The sequence below is a fragment of the Cajanus cajan genome, chromosome 1 (genome assembly GCF_000230855.2).
Source record: "Cajanus cajan strain Asha chromosome 1, NIPB_CcT2T_4, whole genome shotgun sequence".
NCBI lineage: Eukaryota > Viridiplantae > Streptophyta > Magnoliopsida > Fabales > Fabaceae > Cajanus > Cajanus cajan.
In genome coordinates this window covers 76908079-76929059 of record NC_138517.1, presented here as the reverse complement: position 1 = coordinate 76929059, position 20981 = coordinate 76908079, and the positions used below count along the sequence as shown (strand labels likewise).

At 31.9% G+C, this 20981-nt stretch overlaps 1 protein-coding gene across 1 annotated transcript; it reads left to right on the top strand.

The window, feature by feature from the left end:
* The first annotated feature begins 12992 nt into the window (after positions 1 to 12992).
* On the top strand, positions 12993 to 20100 carry LOC109807766 (sucrose synthase 2). The gene is made up of 15 exons (XM_020370382.3): positions 12993 to 13249; positions 13353 to 13485; positions 13607 to 13758; positions 13933 to 14125; positions 14415 to 14533; positions 14673 to 14889; positions 15038 to 15133; positions 15224 to 15397; positions 15494 to 15610; positions 15762 to 15928; positions 16540 to 16764; positions 17742 to 18063; positions 18566 to 18810; positions 18896 to 19034; positions 19883 to 20100. Exons 1-15 carry the CDS (start codon positions 13152 to 13154, stop codon positions 19910 to 19912), a joined length of 2427 nt encoding a protein of 808 aa, XP_020225971.3. The 5' UTR covers positions 12993 to 13151; the 3' UTR covers positions 19913 to 20100.
* The last annotated feature ends 881 nt before the right edge of the window (positions 20101 to 20981 follow it).

The following is a 20981-nucleotide window of genomic DNA, read 5'->3' as shown; positions in this document are numbered from 1 at the left end:
TAATCGTTGGTAAGTTGCTCCCGCATTCTTGAGTCCAAAAGGCATAACTCAATAACAGTAATTGGCACGCTCAGTGATAAATGCAGTATGGTCTTCATCCGGGGGATACATTAAAATTTGGTTGTAACCTGAATATGAGTCAAGAAAACTAAGCATACCATAACCTGAAGCTCCATCAACTAATCTGTCAATGCTGGGGAGTGGGTATGAATCTTTGGGGCAAGCTCTATTTAAATTTGTATAATCAACACACATACGCCATTTGCCATTAGATTTTTTAACCATAACAACATTGGCTAACCAAGTGGTATATTTAATCTCCCTGATGAATTTGGCGGCTAGAAGCTTTTGAGTTTCAAGTTGCACTGCTTCTCGCCTTTCACTGCGAGTTTCCTTTGCTTCTGTGATACAGGCTTTGCTTCCTTGTAAATCGCCAACTTATGACAAATGAAGTTGGGATTGATCCCCGGCATATTTGCGCTAGTCCAAGCAAAAAGGTCAGCATTGTCAGTAAGGATTGCCATGATTTTACCTTGGATATTTGGATCCATGCAGTGGCCAATTCTGGTGCATTGAGTCGCTTTACTGCCGATCTGAAATTTGATCAACTCATCAATAGGATTTGGGCGATGATCATGCATGTCAACTCGAGGATCTAACTCGGTTGTTGCTGCCATTTTAACATGAGCAATCATGGTAGAGCTGGACATTGCAGGTTGGGTCGTGGCAGGGTAGATCTTCAGACTTTCAGCATAACACTTTCGTGCTATTTGTTGATTGGCTTTAATAGTCACTATGTGCCCATTCATCCCTGGAAACTTCATGGATAGGTGAGGAGTAGATACAACTGCTCCAAGTTGATTTAACGTGGGTCTCCCGATGAGTATATTATATGAAGTGACAACATCCACTAGCAGATATTTGACTAAGACACATTTGGAATTTTTTGTTGTACCAAAAGAGGTCAATAGTTCAATGAAACCACGAGTATGAACTCGCTCACCTGCGAAACCAACGAGGAGTTCCGAGTATGGTTGAATTAAGTCGTGCGGGAGATCAAGCTTAAGGAAGGTTGGCCAGTACAAGACATCAGCAGAACTTCCTTAATTGATTAAAGTTTTGTGAACTTCCCAATTTTCAACTTCGACTAAGATGACCATTGGGTCATCTTGGTTTAAACTTATGCCCTCATAATCCTCGTTGGTGAAAACAATAGGAGGAGTTGAGGTTGCCGGTTTCGACTCAGCGTTGCCACAGTTGTTTATGTTATGAATAGTACGAAGATGGCGTTTGCGGGCCGAATTAGAACTCCCTCCTCCAGCAAAACCTCCGGCTATAGTATTGATCATGCCACGTATAGTGTGTTCCTCGGGGGGTTTTTCTGTACGCTGTGGATCAGTACTGTTGGAACTCGGTTTGCCCTCCTCACGTTGATTTGGATGATTGTAATGATTGCTCTCAACTCGACCTTGGTAGCCTTGATATCGTCCACGACCTCGTCCCCGGCCTCGAAAGCCTCCTCGGTAATTTTGACTGCGTTGAACATACTGTTCGAGTTGTCCTGCTTGAATAAGTTCTTCAATTCGGTCCTTAAGAGTCCAACATTCTTCCGTAGTGTGCCCATGATTTCGGTGAAAGCAGCAGTGTTTGCTTTTATCGGCATTGGGCGGATTGTGTGCCGGGGGAGGTAAAGATATTAAATCTGCATGGTTAGCCTCTTCCAAAATATTAACACGAGGGGCATTAAGAGGTGTATAGAAGTCATACCTGGGACCACGCATGTGACGTGGTTTTTTGGATTTTGGGTCAGTAGGATAAGGTTTGGACTTCTCTTTGCCACCACCACTAGATTCACCCTTGTTAGAGAGACTATCTCGGATATTATTGCGGAATTTAACATGTTCTTCCATCTGAATATATCCTGCTGCACGGGCTCGAAGCTCGTCCATATTTGCTTGATGTCGACAAAGGCTGTCCACAAAAGGTCCAGGTTTTAACGCCATCAACATGGAATGGAGGGCGACTTCGGGGTTAAGATGACGGATCTTGATGGAGACATTGGCAAAACGTTCCATAAAACACCTTAAAGATTCGTCATCTCGTTGTCGTAGGTTGGAAAGTGTCGCAGATGTTATATGATGAGGTCGGCTTGTAGCGTATTGTGCTGAAAAAAAGTCGTACCAGAGTGTCAAAGTTGTTGACAGAACGGGGTGGAAGTTAGGTATACCAACTAAGTGCGGCTCCTTTAAGTGAGGTTGGGAAGACACGACAGAGGATGGCGTCTTCGTTTGTGTACAAGTTGACTTGAGTGACGTAGGCGTCGATGTGTTCATCAGGATCAGTTGTTCCATCGTAACGCTCGATGTTCAATGGTTTCCATGTCGGTGGTAGGGGAACTTCCATGATGCCATCCACGAAGGGATGACACCGAGTAGAATGATGATCGTATGTTGCACGACTAGCATGGGTATGTGTAGAACGGTGAGTTCGGAAGGATTCTGAAGCGTAAGTGGGATCTGACGTGGAATGATGCTCTTCGGTTGCCGTTGGAACATGGCTAGACCGAGGTGGTGGCGATGGGGAACGATGTTGTTGCCCATGGGCTCGAAAGGATGCATTCTCGGCACGTAACTGTTGCAAAACATCCTCATGTTGTTTGCGCATGGTCTCCATCGCTGCTGCATGTTGTTGCTGCATCAATTCGATTTGTTCAAGTAACCGCCTTAAAGTGGCGTTGTCTTCCATGTTGTTGGTTTGACTCCGAGTTGAAACCATATGGTAGTCGGAGGGAGAATTTTACCAAGCCCTCCTTCTAGCGCCAAATGTTCTTACCGATGTCAACTCGTCTCCTCACGTAAGTCTCGTCTCTTCACGTAAGTGGTTGTTCTTCACGATGTCCGATCTCCTTTCTTCTTGCTCCTCGGATGTACCTGCAAAAAGGACTCTGACGATCAAGTTAGTCTATCTTTCTATCTCTCCTAATGTCTATCTTATTGCATATCGTTTACGGTTACCTCTTGTAACTGTTGTACCGTTACCTGTGGTCGGTTAATTGCGGTTAAGTTATCTATATGCCAATGTGTTCAATGATATTTGTATGCCGAGATGGACATAGTACCTTATGCCGAGGTGTCGAGATTCCGAGGTGGCATTCATTAGCCTTTACAGTAAAAGTAATATTATGGTCATCTCGGCCCTGTAGCTAGGATAGTACAAATACATTTAAAGATTAGATCTTCAAACGATAACATTTTTTTATTTATAAATATACATATATCAAACTTTCATAAAATACATCACATATACAATATACGCGATCGTCCGAAGGAAAACTCTACGGTACCCATGGGTACCGGAACAGTTGAATATTTTTTTTCTAATTTATTGTAATTACTTGTTTTATTTTTATTTTTATTTATTATTTTTAATAATTTATCTTTATAAAAAATTTTATATCTTTAAATTATTTTTTTATTTTTTAACTTTTATCTTAATGTAACATCTATTATAATTAAATAATTTAATATTAATATGTTGCTAATACGTTTTAATTTTTTTGGAGTTAATTTTTTAATTTATAGTATAAATTAGTTTTTCAATTATATTATTTATTATTTTTTTCTTATTTTAATATTTTTATATTATTATTATATTTTTTGTCTTTAATTTTTTAATTCTATCACATATAAATAAAATTTGTTATGAAAATTAACCTTTTGATTATTTTCTTGAATTAGTCTTTTTGATTAATTTATTTTATATAAATTTTTAATCTAAAATTTATATTATTTTAAATTTATTTTTTAAAATTTATTTGTTCATATAATGTGATGTACCAAAACCCTTCAATTTTGATGGTACCGTAGCACTTCTTTCATCCGAATACTTGCTAACATAAACATGAGAGTCTCTTTTATGCAGGTCGGTGTAAAGATTATTTTGCATTATGTTCTTGCAATTTTTTACATTCAAATATTCTTGTTGGAAATGCCACCCAAACATAGTCAAAGTGTCAAATGCAAAGATTCTCTTACCCTCTTTATTACTGACGTAAACTCCATGACGTAGTTAGATTTCTTAGTAGTATCGGCATCCCTATCTCCTATCCCCTATCCCTATAAAATGCGAACTTACTCAAATGCATAATATAATAATAATGACATGAAATCTGTAAAAGTACACCAACCTACTTTAAATTATTAAAAATAAATAATATATTTTATTTACATATATATCCCCAAAAAAAGTTATAAAAATACAGATATAAATACTTTACTAGCCATTATAGCTTGCGCAACTCTATTCAAATTAAAATAAGAAAACTAATATTACATTTGTAAACTTGAATTTTACGAATTTTACCTTGTCCACTATACTTAGAAACAAGGCTGGATATATGAAATAACAATTTTATTAATTTAGTTTAACGGTAGAGTTTGGATATAAATATTTAGATACGTATAATACATAGGAATGAAAACTAAAGTTATTAGCCACATATGACTATACATTTGAAGATGAGTATTTTCTTTTCTTTAAAGAACGAGTATAAAAATGAATATAATATAATACTATATCTAAGTGTTGGTGTGATTCCTAACCCTTAATCAAAGGCGGTCTTAATTAATGAGAACATTTTTTTACAATAATAAAATTTTAAATCTTACGATATATATTGTAGGCGATAATATAATTAAATAGTGAATTTCATTTTATAAAATATCAATGGCATATTTTTTTAATATTTTTTATTATTATATATCGAGATCAAGTTTGTGCATTTGACCAAGTGTACACATTAATAAAAATAAAAATAAAAACTAGACACTACAAGTATTTTATAAAAGATAAATTTATTCAAATTAAGTAAAATTATTATAAATGATAATAAAAAATTAAATATTAAATACAAGTATATACCTATAACAATTCTACGCCAATTAATATATCTTTATTAGAAAAATGGACTAAAAAACACTAGAACATGAACAATTCTCCTTAGCTTAAACTAAAGTTCAAGACCACAAATCGACCTAGAACAAATCTACGGCAATTGATATTGTCTATTTAAGGAAACACTAGATTTAATTTAACTATGGCAAAAGAGTTGTTCAAATAAGAGAAAAATAATAAATCTAAGTAGTTTCACCATTCAAGATATCAATACTAACAATTAGTTGGTTCGAACGATGTTGTACTAAAGTTCTATAACTTGATTTTTTTAAGTAAAGTTATAGATTCAAGTTTTATAAATAAAAAAAAATATATGACTAGGATTGATGAAAGATTCTATTAAAAAGGGTCAATTAAATTTTCCAACGAAAACTAACTTTCAATAAAGTTAATAAATAACTTTCTTATAATAGCTTATTTACATCTATATGATCCGGTGTGAAAAGGGAACAAACTTGTACCTTGATGGCTTTAATTTCACATTCTATCAAAGAAATGTTAAATGGTTTAGGAATACCATGCGAAACTTCCAAAGAGTGTAAAGGGAACAAGAACTTATAACTTGATGGCTTTCATTTCACATTCTAGCAAAGAAATGTTAAATGGTTTAGGAATACCGTGCCAAACTTCCAAAGAGTGTTTCTTGTCTTATAAAACCACCAAATTTTAGATAATGTGTTAATAAATATTGAACTAGTGGACTTTTCGTTCGAAGAATTGGCGATGCTTGGTAGAAGAGAAATATATATTTCTCTTCTACCAAGCACCACTGATTTTTAGATGGTATGCTTTTACTAATTTTTAGATGGCATGCTTTTAATAAATGAATTGGTGGACTTTTCATTTAAAGAATTGACATTGTTTGATAGAAGAGAAATAAAAGCACATTATCTAGGGATGAATCGATTTAGATGACATGCTTTTAATTAATGAATCGGTGAATTTTTTGTTAACAAAATTAGCGATATGCTTCATAGAAGACAACGTACAAAATATTTTTATCATCATTTGTCGATTTCAATTAATAAAACGAAATATCATAAGATTTTCAAATTTTTAAAACTTTGTAGACTTTGTCTACACATCAATAACTTTTAATTTAATAATTAAATTATTTAAAATTTAATGTAGAACATGAGTTATTAAGTAAAATAAGTTTATGAATGAACATTCAACAAGAGACCAAAATTGCATAATTAAAAATTAAAGGGTCAACTCAAAATTGTGAATTCAATATTTATAAGAAATATAGCAAATTGCAAAATGGATCTCGGTCAATGATTGGGTCTAGGCTGAAGAATGTGTCATTGTTAGGGAAGCTAGTCTGGGAGATTTTACAAGATAGTCCAAAACTCTGAAGTTTTAGTCCATAAGTATTTGTATGGAATATCTGTTTCTGGCGGGTCAAAACTCAAAAGAAAGGTTCACCTGTTTGGAATTCTTTGAGGAAGGCATTATTGTGGCTGGAAGAGGGTTTCCAACTGAAGCCGGGGAATACAACGAGTAGGGTCTGGTTTGATCTATGGTTGTACTCAAACTACATAATGCTTTATTTTACAAATATAATATAAATCATAGTTGGAGCAAATTTTAACCTCCCCCTCTTCTTTACGTAGTCTAATTTCAATCTTTGAACCGAATTCGAATTCCACCCTCTCTCAAATCATTCCAATCATTCAGCTCTTTCCAAACTGAAAATGTTTCCTTCAGCATGACCTTTTTCCCAATCCATTCGATTTAACTTTTATAAACATAAATTTAGATTTGATCAGAAGTAAATTTGCAGCAAGTAGTTTCTATTTGATAAAGTCATATGTTTACAATGATCATCAACCTGAATCATAGTGAAAAAGATATATATTTTTCTTTCTTGGTCATTCAAATACCCCTCCCCAGCCTTAGGGCCTTCAATTCAGAAATTATTACATGGTCCAAAATTGTTACCATACTATCTTTCGGTGACATGTAATTCGGTGTTACTAATTTTCTTTTAAGTTAAAAATATTATTTATATGTTAAGTAAAAGTTAATTAAACTATAAAATACATGGTAGTGCGGACCGTATATATAATAATTTCCTGGTAAACATATACATGACCATTTTTCTATCCATTCTTCTCTCGCTTACACATACCATGTGAATTAGTTAAGCCGAAGTCTTTCCAACCACCAAGCCACACCACGAAATCTTAAAGTAAAAGCATAAGTGATAAAGTGGAATTGGCCAAAAAGTGAAAAATCCCAATGGAATCATGGTTATTGTTGGGTTGTTTTCTCCTTCCGCTTCCACAAACTGAAGGAGAGAATCCCATAAAACTTCCAAGCTCTGTATTGTTCTTGTCAATTGTCATAATTAATTAGTACTTCATTTATTCAACAAATGATATATCAAAATCAAGTTTACGATTTGGATTCCTTTAAATTAAGTGGGTTGTTAGGCCCAACATTTGAAAAAATAATTTTAAATAAAATAAGTTTTAAGTGATATAATTTCTATTTACAAAGTTTTTATTTTAAAAGTATGTCACTAGTAAGATCCAGCATAAAATTTGTTATCCAATGCAATAATTGTCTATAGTTACTTCAACTCAAAATCAATTTATAATTTTTAAATGTTAAACCGATTAGTAGAACATCTATGTTAACCAGTATTTGAATCAATGATTCACCACAATGATCACTCTCACATTAACAGCTGGCTGGTACATACGAAACATATATATATAATAGGATATTTGACAATGGCAGGTGAATTATTGACCAAACAAAAGGAGAAAATGTAAATTTCAAATATCAATACATACAAGACAACCCTATTGCATATCCGCTACAAGGCAATCATATACATATCATCTTTCAGCTACACAAAAAACTTATGCACACTAGCTAGTGACACTACCGCAAGCTCTTTCAGTACTTTCATACTTCTTGCAAGTATGTAATAAAGGGGAAAGAAAAACAGAAGAGCAAACCTAAGTAGAATTACATACACACTAGTTGACACTATATATTTAACGAAACCAATGATCTACCAGCCCAATTTCGACGTGGTGGTTTTGGCTTTTCAATATTGTCAATATTAACCCCACCAAATAGATCAACTGCGTTATTGCTATTGACAATCACAGGCACTTCATGTACTGTGGGAACTTGAGGCCTTCTGAATCGACCATAGTGCTTCTCTATCAGATCAAAGCCTTCAGAACCTATTTTGTGAAGGTTTGGAGATGCCTTTGGACACATTGTAAAAAAATTGTAATGAAGTTGCTCTTGGGGTTATCTGGTTTCTTGCTCAAAATGTAGGAAACCCAAAGCTCCTTATATAGATTGAAAAAGTGGCTTTTTATTAATTAATATATCTTGCAGAATATTGTGATATACATGTACGAATGAACCACACATTACATGTCAAAAATTACAAGGGAAGCAAGACTAATGCTTTTATAAAATATAGACACTTCTTTGGATTGTACTTTATGATATTCATATATATGAAGCCTTTTTTTTATGTGGTTACAAATTAAATATCTCGGTATCTTTTTGTCGAATCTGTGAAAGGCTATATTATCTTGATCCCCCATTAATTATACGGATGTAGATATTGAATAATTATACACTACAGTATAAACAATAATTTTTATGTGATTTCTATTCTGATATGGTTCGGTTTTAAGTTTGATTCGTTACAGGATATTTTCAAATTAATAGCACTAACAGATATGGAATTTGGTGTTTTGGACGGCTATCAGATATGATTCAGGTAAACTATTAGCTACACTTGTTTGAGTCGATGAAGACCACAGCAACCAGAATAGGAGCCGTCAGACACTTAAAAAAAAAATACTTCAATTAATATATATTGATATATTATTAAAAAATATAAGTATAAATTATAACTACTCATAATATATATTAAATTTTATTTAAAATTAATATTAAAATATATAATATTAAATAAATTTATATCTATGTTATAAATATATAGTGACAAATTTTATACGGTGTAATAATTTGTGATTCTATGGCGGAAATTTTCAACTTAGAGTTGGTGTAGCCATCCAGTCTTAATTAGTTTTAATTAATCGATCATGATAAAGGACGTGGAGAAGGAGATTCTAGTTCGCACTAAAGCTATTCCATTATAAATTCACTTCTATAAAAAATAAATTAAATCACGAGAAACAAGCATAATGTGTCCTTTCAGTAAAAAAAAAATGCGTCCTAAATCTATCTAATTCGGCTATCTTTTGTTATTTATTTAAAATCGAATTGCTCCAGATAGATCAATCATGATTCATGGATAATCTAAGTCCCATCTGATCCCTATAATTAAATTGTACTTTTATTGGTTGTATATATTATTCTATTTTTTTTATTCGATAGACTATATTACCATTAACAGCAGCTGGAATAAAGATCACCAAGTATTCATTTTTATACATATCTATAACTAGGTCGATGCCGATATTTCTTGGTTATTCCATCTTACGTTTACTTTAAAATGATACTTTTATGTTGTAAATGTGAATAATAACTCTTGAACGAAAAAAAAAAGGATTTATTTTTTTAGTGGGTCACTTGAGACTTTTTTTTTATATTATTATTTACATCAAGTATCATAGGTTTGATTTTTATACATTTTATTCTTTTCAAATACTATTATTTAAATCTCATTAATTAAATTTAAAATTTAAATTCCAATATATCATATCAAATTAATAAACATAAAACCTCAAGCGTGTGGTTCAACGGTAGGGGTTAATCCACGCTTAAGCAAGGTCAGGAATTCGAATCCTGCCTTGTGTATGCAGCCGCGTTAAATCTTGGGACCAGCTATCCCACCCTTTGAGGTGCCTCCCTCGTAGCGAGGAGATTAGTCACCGCTATCGGCCCTGGATACTCCAGAGATGAACCAAAAAAAAAAATTAATAAACATAAAGTAGTATATAATTCAAATAATTTATTTATTTTTATTATTTCTTCTTAAAAAAATTAAAACTCTTATCTTTAATTTAATTATTCCTATTTGATAAATAACTTCTTCCTGAATTATACTATCTTTTATTTAAAATATGAAATTTTACTATTATTTAGTAATAATGACATTTTATGTATAGATTTTATTTAAATTTAAAACATCTATAGAATACACAACAACTAAACAAATTACGTTTAAACTTCTCATGTACGGAGTACTATATATGAATAAACTAGCTACTGTCAATATATAAAATTCAATGGTTACCCAAAGGGAAGATGAAAAATGAAGTTACGGTTTGTTTGGTTTACGGAAGAAAGGTAAAAGAAAATAAAGTGAAAAAAATAAAGAAATAAAGAAATAAATGAAAAATGAAATAATTATTAAGTCATTTGTTACAGGAGAAAAGAATTAAAGAAAAGAAAGAAATATATATTTTAAAAGACATAAATGACTTAATAAAATTGAGATATAATAATTTTGATGTAGTGTAATTATTAAGGATATAATAGTAATTTAAATTTATTTATTTATTTTTATTGTTTTTCCAAATTAGAAAGAAAGAATTTTTGCATGGAATCCACATATTTTTTTAGTCCCTCTCTCATTTTCACATGTATCAAACAAAGAAAATTATTTAGAAAAATGTGTATTCCTCTCATTCCTTTTTCTTCTTTCATCTTTCTATTAATGCAAACAAAGTGTTAAGGATGCTGTCTATCATGCACCCCTTTTAAAGTGATGCAACCATGTACTTCAAGAAATTACACGCTATATATAATTTTTATTTACATGGCAAATAAGTCCATGAATTCGGTCCAAAGATTACAATAACAACAACCAGAAGTGGTTCGCGGCAAAATTTGAGAGAAAGCATGGTATTAATTGTTGCTACACAGTTTTATAGTCTTGAATGCAACCTTGTGGCAACAATTTGATTCCCACTAGTGGCTTCTATTACAATTTCAAATGTTATTCAAGAACGAAGTTGCATTTGCATATTCCTGTCTTATGGATCACAAGAATCTGTAGTGAATACATTACTGCCTTTAGATGGGTTGCATATTCCTTTGCTTTCCGAAAGACATTTCTATATAGGAAAGTGGGGAATCCAAATTTTGATTATTAAATTTTTTATATATAATAAAGATTAACATATAAAATTTATTTAAATTTTTAAAGAAGTAGTTGTACAATATATGCCGCTGACATTGAATAACCTTTAACTGATATATATTGACTTAAAAGTGTGCTCTATGTCTGTTAAGGGGTGTTTGCATTGTTTCGTGAATTTAATTATATTTCTGATAATGAGAATTTTTTGGAGTACTATTAATACTAAGAATATTCTTTCCTAAATATTTATCATTCCTGAAATATTTTAAATTCATTTCAATGCAAAAATAAGAATTCAAAAAAAGGAGGTAGAATAAAAATAAAAAAGTTATGTAAGAAAATAACTTTCATTTTCATGGAAATATAACATTTCCATTGCTTCACATGAGAATAGAAAGAAGAAAAATATATGTAATTTAACTTTCTGAAAATAAATAAGTCCAGAAAATATTTATTTATTAATTATATTTTTAATTATTAAAAAAATATTATTATTATTATTATTATGATGGTGTTGCTCACACCAAAAGCACCAATTATTAAAAAATATTAAAAAAATTGATCTCTACTTGAAACAGCAATACTAAAAGGAAAATAAATTATAAAAGCTAGTTATCATCGAAAATAACGATACCGATTATTTAAAATAAATAGATCCCACACTTGGAACAGCAACACAAGAAAAAAAAATTACAACAACTAGTTCTAGCAACACCAATTATTATAAAAAAAAAAAAAAAAAAAAAATTGGATCCTCTACTTGGCTAGCGACGCTTGTTTAACTACATACTAACCAGTATTGACGTAGAAGACTCCGACTTCACTATTGCACCATTTTTTTTTATATATAAAAATTACATATATTGTGTTGATCAACGTCTACACACCCTAAAATAGTAAAAAGTTCTAAGAGTCTCCTTTATATAATATTATAATATGTCTAATAATTAGCCTACTTGGGTAAAAAGCCCTTCATCGAACTTACGTTCTTTGAATAATTTTGTATAACTTAAAACAAACGCACTCTAATGATTTGTTTGAATGGAAAATTTATATAGGATAATTCATTTATTTGAAGAATTTCAAATTTCTTGAAGTGAAATGTTTTGTTTGGATGAAGAATTTAAAAAGAATTTGAAATTCAAGCATTTGGGAAATTCTTTCAAATAGTAGAATTTTAAATTTTCCCAAAAATGGGAGAATTTGAAATTCCTCATATTTGTTTTCTTATTTCACCTATATATTTTATCTTATCTCTTCATTCTTTTAATTATTGGATATTCAAAAATATTTTTAAAATTATTAAATATTATCTAATATTAATTTTTAAATTTTTTAAATATTTAAAAATAGATTAATATTTATTTTTATAAAATTTAATTTTAAAATCTCAACATATAAATATATTTTTAAAATCAATTTTATTATGGTGGAATCAAATTATCATATTCAACCTAACAATTTAAAATTTAAGAAATTTGAATTGATTCATCCAAACAAAATATTTTAAGAATGATAGAAATTAAAATCAAAGTAATTCAAATACCAAGAATTTAAAATTCTTTAAATTTGTAAAATTCTTCCTCCAAACACACTATAAAGTCACGAGATTTCCTTTCGGTGCTGCACCTTTGTGGCATGAGTGAGAGAACTTGAACACGGGTTATTAGTTGCAAAATAATATTTCGACGCTTAAAGTAGTGAATATTTTTTGGAGGGAAATTCTATGTCTGTTTGGTTCGGTTGCAGAATTGTAAAATCGAAACCACAAAAAAACAAATCCACCGTTTGAGAATTTAAATCAAGAGGGAATGGAACATCCGCATGCAGTTTGTGTTGTGGGGTGACAAGTGCATGCATGCAGCCACCTCTTCCTCCTAAGTGCCAAGTGCAAACAACAATGCCACTTCAATTTCTACACTCTCTTCATTTTCTTTCCCTTACTTGCCTTATCCCTTGCTTCCTCCTCTTTTCTCTTCCCCTATATATAAACCTTAACCTCATCCCCAATGTCTTCCTCTTCCTTTCTCTCTTTCACGCACTCTTTTGTACTTTCTCTCTTTTTTCTAATGCTTCACACTGTTTTTGCCATTTCCAGTTGATCATGTTCTCTTCCAGATTCGATAAAGCTTCTGGCGTGAGAGAGAGGGTGCAAGACACCCTCTCTAGTCACCGCAACGAGTTGATCTCTCTTCTCTCCAGGTGAAAGTTAGAGTTGTGATTTTGGCAACCGGGTATTCTTAGATTCTTCGTGAATGATAAGTATGTGTGTGATGAGTAAATAACTACTATTTTTGTTGCAAAGGTATGTTGCTGGGGGCAAAGGAATACTACAATCACATGACCTGAGGCACGAGGTAGAAAAGATTCTTGAAGAGGATGAAGGGATGTGGAAACTCAAAGATAGCCCCTTTGTCAAAGAGCTAGAATCTGCAAAGGTTAGCTAAGTATATTTTTGTAAGTTATAGCTTTGATAAATGACATACAATAGTTGAATTTTCTCGAGTTTTCCTTGTCATTGCAGTTTTTAAAAAGCTTTTGTTCCTGTTGTTGCCACAGGAAGCCATAGTTATACCTCCTTTTGTGTCAATGGCTTTGCGTCCAAGACCTGGTGTTTGGGAGTATGCTCGTGTTAATGCATTTGAACTCAATGTGGATAATCTGAGTGTTGCAGAATATCTACGATTCAAAGAAGAACTTGTAGATGGAGAGTAAGGGTTATCTTTGTTATGTGAATTATTTTCTTCACTACGTTTTGAATTTATTCTTTACCATCCCCCAAAGTGTTGAATGAAATAAATGAATTGCGTGGCATTCTATGGTTTCAGTTTGGCTTCAAGGAGAAATGAAATTATTACATGATGATTTTTGAAATTTTGATCCAGGTGCAATGGCAAAAACGTGCTTGAACTAGATTTTGAGCCATTTAATGCAACATTCCCTGGACCAACTCGATCATCCTCTATTGGTAATGGGGTTCAATTTCTCAACCGTCATCTATCATCATTCATGTTTCGTAACAAAGAAAGTTTGGAACCTCTCCTTGCTTTTCTTCGCGCACACAAATATGATGGCCATGTAAGTTTGTCTAAAAGCATCATTCAATCATTTAGAAACAGTGATATTTATTTGTAGAAATTTTGACTGATGCCCAGAAATCTTAAAATATCAATATAAAGATATATTCGTTCGATGGTGAAGATTTGTTCTTTTAGTGTGAACATATTAAATTATAGTGCTATTCTTATTTTACCTTCCTCATTTATCATAGTTGATGAATTATGTCAGTGTTGCTTCCAACTAAGTGGATTAGATAACCTTCAAGACTGGCTGTAATTTTGTAAATTTTTACAAATATATTATGCAGGCAATGATGCTAAATGACCGCATCCGTAACATATCCAAGCTCCAGTCTTCTTTGGCAAAGGCAGAAGAAGTCCTTTCTAGGCTCATACCCAATACACCATATTCTGACTTTGAATATGAGTAAGAAAGGATCTCTAAAAACTGTTGTATTTCTGAAATTTCAGTAGTTTTGAAGCTAACTAATTACATCTAGAGGTAACTAATGGATAGTGGATACACTGAAATTAGATTTCTTTTTTTCTTCATCATTTGAGTGTAGACTACAAGGATTGGGATTTGAGAGAGGTTGGGGTGATACAGCAGAGAGGGTGTCAGAAATGGTGCATCTTCTATTAGACATCCTTCAAGCTCCTGATCCAAACACCTTAGAGACATTTCTAGGAAGAATTCCTATGGTGTTCAATGTCGTAGTTGTATCACCACATGGTTACTTTGGCCAAGCAAATATTCTGGGTTTGCCTGATACTGGTGGGCAGGTATTGTTTCATAAGTTTTATGAATTCTACATGACATTAAGTACAACTGAAATCAAACGATTGGTTATTGTGCTTATGATGTTGACATGTTATAATACTTTATAAAGAACTATATTTCCTTGTGCTTAATGTCACTCATGATGGACAGACTATATATATACTTGATCAAGTGCGTGCCTTGGAAAATGAGATGCTTGACAAAATTCAAAAACAAGGACTTGATGTGTCTCCGAAAATTCTGATCGTATGTGATTCCAAAGTCCTCTGGCATTTCTAGGTATGGCAAAAGAAATATTTGTATCACATTTTAGTGAAACCCTTGTGGTGCTTCCAGGTTACAAGATTGATACCAGAGGCAAAAGGGACAACATGCAATCAGAGACTGGAAAGAGTTAGTGGAACTGAGCACACATATATATTGCGAGTACCTTTCAGAACTAAGAATGGAATTTTGAGAAAATGGATTTCAAAGTTTGACATGTGGCCTTATCTAGAGACATTTGCTGAGGTAAGTATCAGCTGATGTATAATCTTTTGTCTTGTCTGCATAGTCTAATGCCATTTCTGGGTTTTGGAAAATGATTGTCTCTTACTCGATATAAAGGATGCATCACACGAAATTGCAGCTGAGTTACAAGGAATTCCTGATCTGATAATAGGAAACTACAGTAATGGAAATCTTGTTGCAACCTTGTTATCGTATAAGCTAGGAATCACACAGGTGCGCTTGCTAACATTTCAACATCAAGTTATTGTCAAATGCAAAGTTCAAACAACTTATAAATGCATTATCACTCCTTTTTTGGGCCTGGAAGGATGCCAAGACTGCTCCATCTTTTACTAATGTTTTCTTTACTGAACTTTCCGTGTAGTGCAACATAGCTCATGCATTGGAGAAAACTAAGTATCCTGATTCCGATATATATTGGAAAAAATATGAAGACAAGTACCATTTTACTTGTCAATTCACAGCTGACCTTATTGCAATGAACAATGCGGATTTTATAATCACTAGTACATACCAAGAAATTGCAGGAAGGTATGCTCTTTTGTAGAGAAACATATACTTAAAATGAAAGTTCGATTATTGTTTTCATCACACTGGTAATCAATGTTCAAAAGATTCATTTCAGTTTAAGACAAATGTCACATTAGATTTTACATAATCATGTGATGTTTTGTATGTTGACCTAAGTTGGATCTTCCTGCCACAATCTAACAATTTCTCTTTTTGTCTCTTACTCTATCCTCCAAAACATACAGGCATGCACAGAGCAATATAACTATATAAGCATTCATGATCATGCATATTGAATTCCCCGCCAACTTTTGTTGGACTCTAAAGAAATGTTGGATTTAAGAAATATCGATGTGGAAACTTTCTGTTATCCACTTTTCATAATTTTTAGTCATGGTCACACAATGAGAATTTCTAATCTAACTTGGAGTTAATATATAAGATTTCATCAAAAAGTACTCGAATGATATATATAAGTATTTAAGCTGGTTCTTTGACATATTTGTTGTGTAGCATTTGATGCATTAGCGCGTTGCACTTTTTTCTTCAGTTGGTTATATGTGATTTTCAAAATATACTGTTTGATTTACATATCACATTATCGCCTAACATCGTTTATTACTTTCCCTCAGCAAGAATAATGTTGGACAATACGAGAGCTACACTGCCTTCACTCTTCCAGGACTATATCGTGTAGTTCATGGCATAGATGTTTTCGATCCAAAGTTTAATATCGTGTCTCCTGGTGCAGACATGCGCATGTATTTTCCATACTCCGACACAGAAAAGAGACTAACTTCTCTACATGGTTCGATTGAAAAGCTGGTATATGGTGCTGAACAGAATGAAGAGCACATGTGAGTATTTTTCAACAGGATAAATGTTTGCATGGTAAAAAAGGCATGCTTTTGTTTTCTTCTTTTCAAATTTACTTTTTCGGATTGGCATAGTTAGACATACATCAAGGTTGGAGATTTAAAGATCAAATTGACAGAGTCACATCGTTACTATCTAGTGAACTAACCTTAATAAACATTATTTCAGCCTCTTTAAAACATAGGATTGTACAAATAATGCACAAATTAATATCGCTTTTTCCATATTATAAGAAGTTTTCTTTTCTAAATTCAAATTAAAATTCAATCTATATCATGAGTTGTAGAGAAAGTATTCTATTGAAAATTATTTTTAGCATAAGTGGATCACTCCTATGTCGATAAATATGATAATGGTAAGAAGTGCCCACTACTGGAAATAGTGAATAACCTCAACCGTAACTATATATGAGATAAGTATTTTTCATCTTTATTTTATATCTAAAATCAAGATTTAAACTTAAAATAACTTAATTAAACAACACAAGTTAATAGCATTTGTATCAACCAATGTTAATACCAAAATTTAATTTGTTTCATTGTCATGCAGCTTCTAACTGGATCTGTTTTACTCTCCTAATTTGATAATTATTGATGTGCATGGCTCATATATTGTTATGGGCTAGCAGATAGGGGAAATTTTGCAAGCTCCTCACTCGAGGACGTAAATATATCGTCGAATCTCGTTAAATTTCCCTGTTTTTAACAACTTGTATGATAACATATCTAGAGAATAAGAAATTTACTGGTTTATAGTTTCAAAATTTGAACATGTGGCTTTTATCTTTACTCAGTGAAAATTTCCCTGGCTGAGTAGAGCAGATTGTGTTTCTGGAGTGCATTTTCTTATGAATTAAGTCAAAGCATCTTTTGCGATTCCTCTATTCCACTTGCAAGTTATAACACTATTTGCAGATAAGAATTTTGTTTAACATCTCTTTTTTTTTTGGCTTATGCAGTGGCTTGTTGAATGATAGATCAAAACCAATTATCTTTTCAATGGCAAAACTTGATGAAGTGAAAAATGTGACGGGGCTTGTTGAATGCTTTGGTAAAAGCTCCAAGCTGAGAGAGCTTGTGAATCTTGTGGTAGTTGGTGGTCACATTGATGTACACAAGTCTAGGGACAAAGAAGAAATGGGGGAGATAGAGAAAATGCACAGCCTCATAGAAAAATACAACTTACACGGCCAATTTCGTTGGATAAAGGCCCAAATGAACCGTGCTCGTAATGGGGAGCTATACCGTTGTATTGCTGATGTGAAAGGTGCTTTTGTGCAGGTAGGAGAAAGATAAGGATTCATTTTGAAGTTTAATTGGGTGTTTGTTTCACAATTAAAACACCATTAATGGGAACATAAACTTGGAATGCAGAATTCTCAAGTTAAAAAATTTGAAAAATATATTTTTTGATATTGTTTATTCATGAGAAAGTAAGTTATATCATGATTTAAACTATTTTGATTCTCATGGTGAGAGGTGAAAAAAGTTATATTTCCTAAAATATGCGAGATAACTCAAGTATAATTTTTCTTCTAACTTTTATTTTCTACTTTTATTGTTTTCAATCTTAAAATATTCTTTAGAATGTTTAAATTTAAACATACATATGTATTTTGAAATATTCTCGAGAATAACATTTCAGTTTATATGATATGGAACTGTGATTCTTGATAGTACAATATCATTCCATGTTACAAACGTCCTCAAATGTTTGGCGGTTAATGGTTATATATGTATATATATTATTAAAGTTCCACCATGTTCTTGTTACTTGTTGCAGCCTGCTTTTTATGAAGGGTTTGGCCTAACAATTGTGGAAGCTATGTCTTGTGGTCTTCCTACGTTTGCCACCTGTCATGGTGGCCCTGCTGAGATAATTGAGCATGGCATTTGTGGATTCCATATTGAGCCTCATCACCCTGATCATGTTGCTGCAATGTTAATAAACTTTTTTGAGCAATGCCAGCATGATCCTGGCTACTGGAACAAGATTTCTGATGCAGGGTTTAAGCGCATTCATGAGAGGTCTATTTTTGCTAGGTGGACATTTCAAGAGATTTATCTTCCTCTACTTAGAAACTGAATTTTATTTTGTGTTTTAACTTTGTAGGTATACATGGAAGATATACTCTGAGAGGCTCCTGACTTTAGCTGGTGTGTATGGCTTTTGGAAGCATGTGTCTAAGCTTGAGAGGCGAGAAACTAGGCGGTACTTGGAGATGTTTTACATTCTCATGTTCCGGGATATGGTAAGCTTATTTTAATGCAATTCTAATTTTATATGTTATATGTTGTTGATATTGTAATATGATTGAATCGGAATAATTTTGTTTTAAAGTTAGTTAGTTTACACCTGTTAAGATATTAACTGATGTAGAAAAATCATTTTGTACACCGACTATTACATCAAGTGATATACAAAGTGACTTATTTCACATGAATTATTATCTTAATCAACATAAAAAGTTGTAATAATTAGTGTAGAAAATGATTTATACTACATCGATTATTGTTTTAATTGATTTCTACGTCGGTTAAGACAATACTCGTGGAAAAAAGTATTTTTTTTTACGTAAAAACTGAAGTACCAATGATCAATTTTCTATGTTGGTTGATCTACATCAGTTGTAAAAGAACCAAAATTAATAACTGTATTAGGAGGGGTCTGTTCACTAAGTGCAACTACTGTTTTTGTGTTCAATCTTTATGCCTTTCACCTTAGAAAAATTGCCACGTGTTTTTCCTTTTATTATAGCCGCTTTGCCAGTAATAAAATCGATAATGGTATGGGAAATGCACCCTTTCAGTGAGAAATTATTTCCACTTGCTATGTGATTATGTGAATGTGACCATATTTTTTTTTAATTTATGAAAGAATTAATAACATTTCACGTAATTAATGACGGATCATGTAATAATTTCTCTCGTTTAGAAGTGTGTCTTGTGCCTTCAAAACAATTTTTATTTGAAGCTGTGACTAAATGAAATGGACATGTGTTTCTTACTTTCAGTACTGCTTTGTTTTCATATATAACCACTAGGAATTCCTGAAATTCCATCTAGAATGAATTTCACTCACTACTTGGTGCTTTTTCAGGTAAAATCAGTTCCACTGGCAGTCAATTAATTAGCATCTTTAGACTTCGTTGATGGAGTTTTTCTGCTTGATGTTCACTCATGAGTTTACTTGTAGAACAGAAGAGAATGCTATATATGTATGTTTGTAGATGTACTTTGTTTTGATTTTCTTTTGTTACTTTATACATTTAATTTTATATATACATGTATATAAAGAGAATTTCTTATTTTAGTGAACTTATTATAATCCATAATTTTAACTTTTAAAAAATTGCATAATAATAATTAATAAAGATAAAAAAAAATTGATATATAAGTTTTTATTTTAAAATCTCTTAATAATCATTTACTATCTTTATTCACATGTGTATTTAAAGAAATGTATGGAATAGATTATGAATAGACCATATTGATCTATTCATTTACGAAAGACAATGCATGTTGGTTCTATGAAGGTATTCACATCACATAATAGAATCATGTTCCACTCTAAGATTAATTTTTTTATAGGATTAAATATGTTTTTAATTTTTTAAAAATTGACTTTATTTAATTTTAGTGCTTTAAAAAATTGATTTTAGTTCTTCAAGTTTATATAATACTTGTCTTTAATTTTTTTAAATACTGTTAATTCTTGTTAAAATAAGTCATCTCAACATCTAAATTATCATTAGTTTTACTAATATGTAACTTTTTAATTTGAAATATAAATTACGTTAAGATTAAATTAAGTTTTTAAGATAAAAACTAATTTTACACTTAAAATTTTTCATTATTCACTCTCATACCTAGGCATGAGAGTTTCAAAAGTGCTCTGTTTTATTTTTTATTTCTTTATTTTGATTGCATCTTCATCGAAGGAAGTCAAAGGCCTCCCATCTTTGAAAGACAACGTCTTAGGGAGAGAGAAAAATAAGTGTTGTTTAAAATAATTCACGTGTTAAAGACTTCGAGAACCGTTAAAAGTGAAAAAGTGTTGTTAAAAATTGAGAATTTATAACTTAGCGAATATTGGCGAAGACATGAAATTGAACATTTAAGTATATGGTGATGACAATGAAGAAAAAAATCTTGTTTTAAGTTTGTTAGAGAATTATATTTGAGTTTACCGGGGCTCT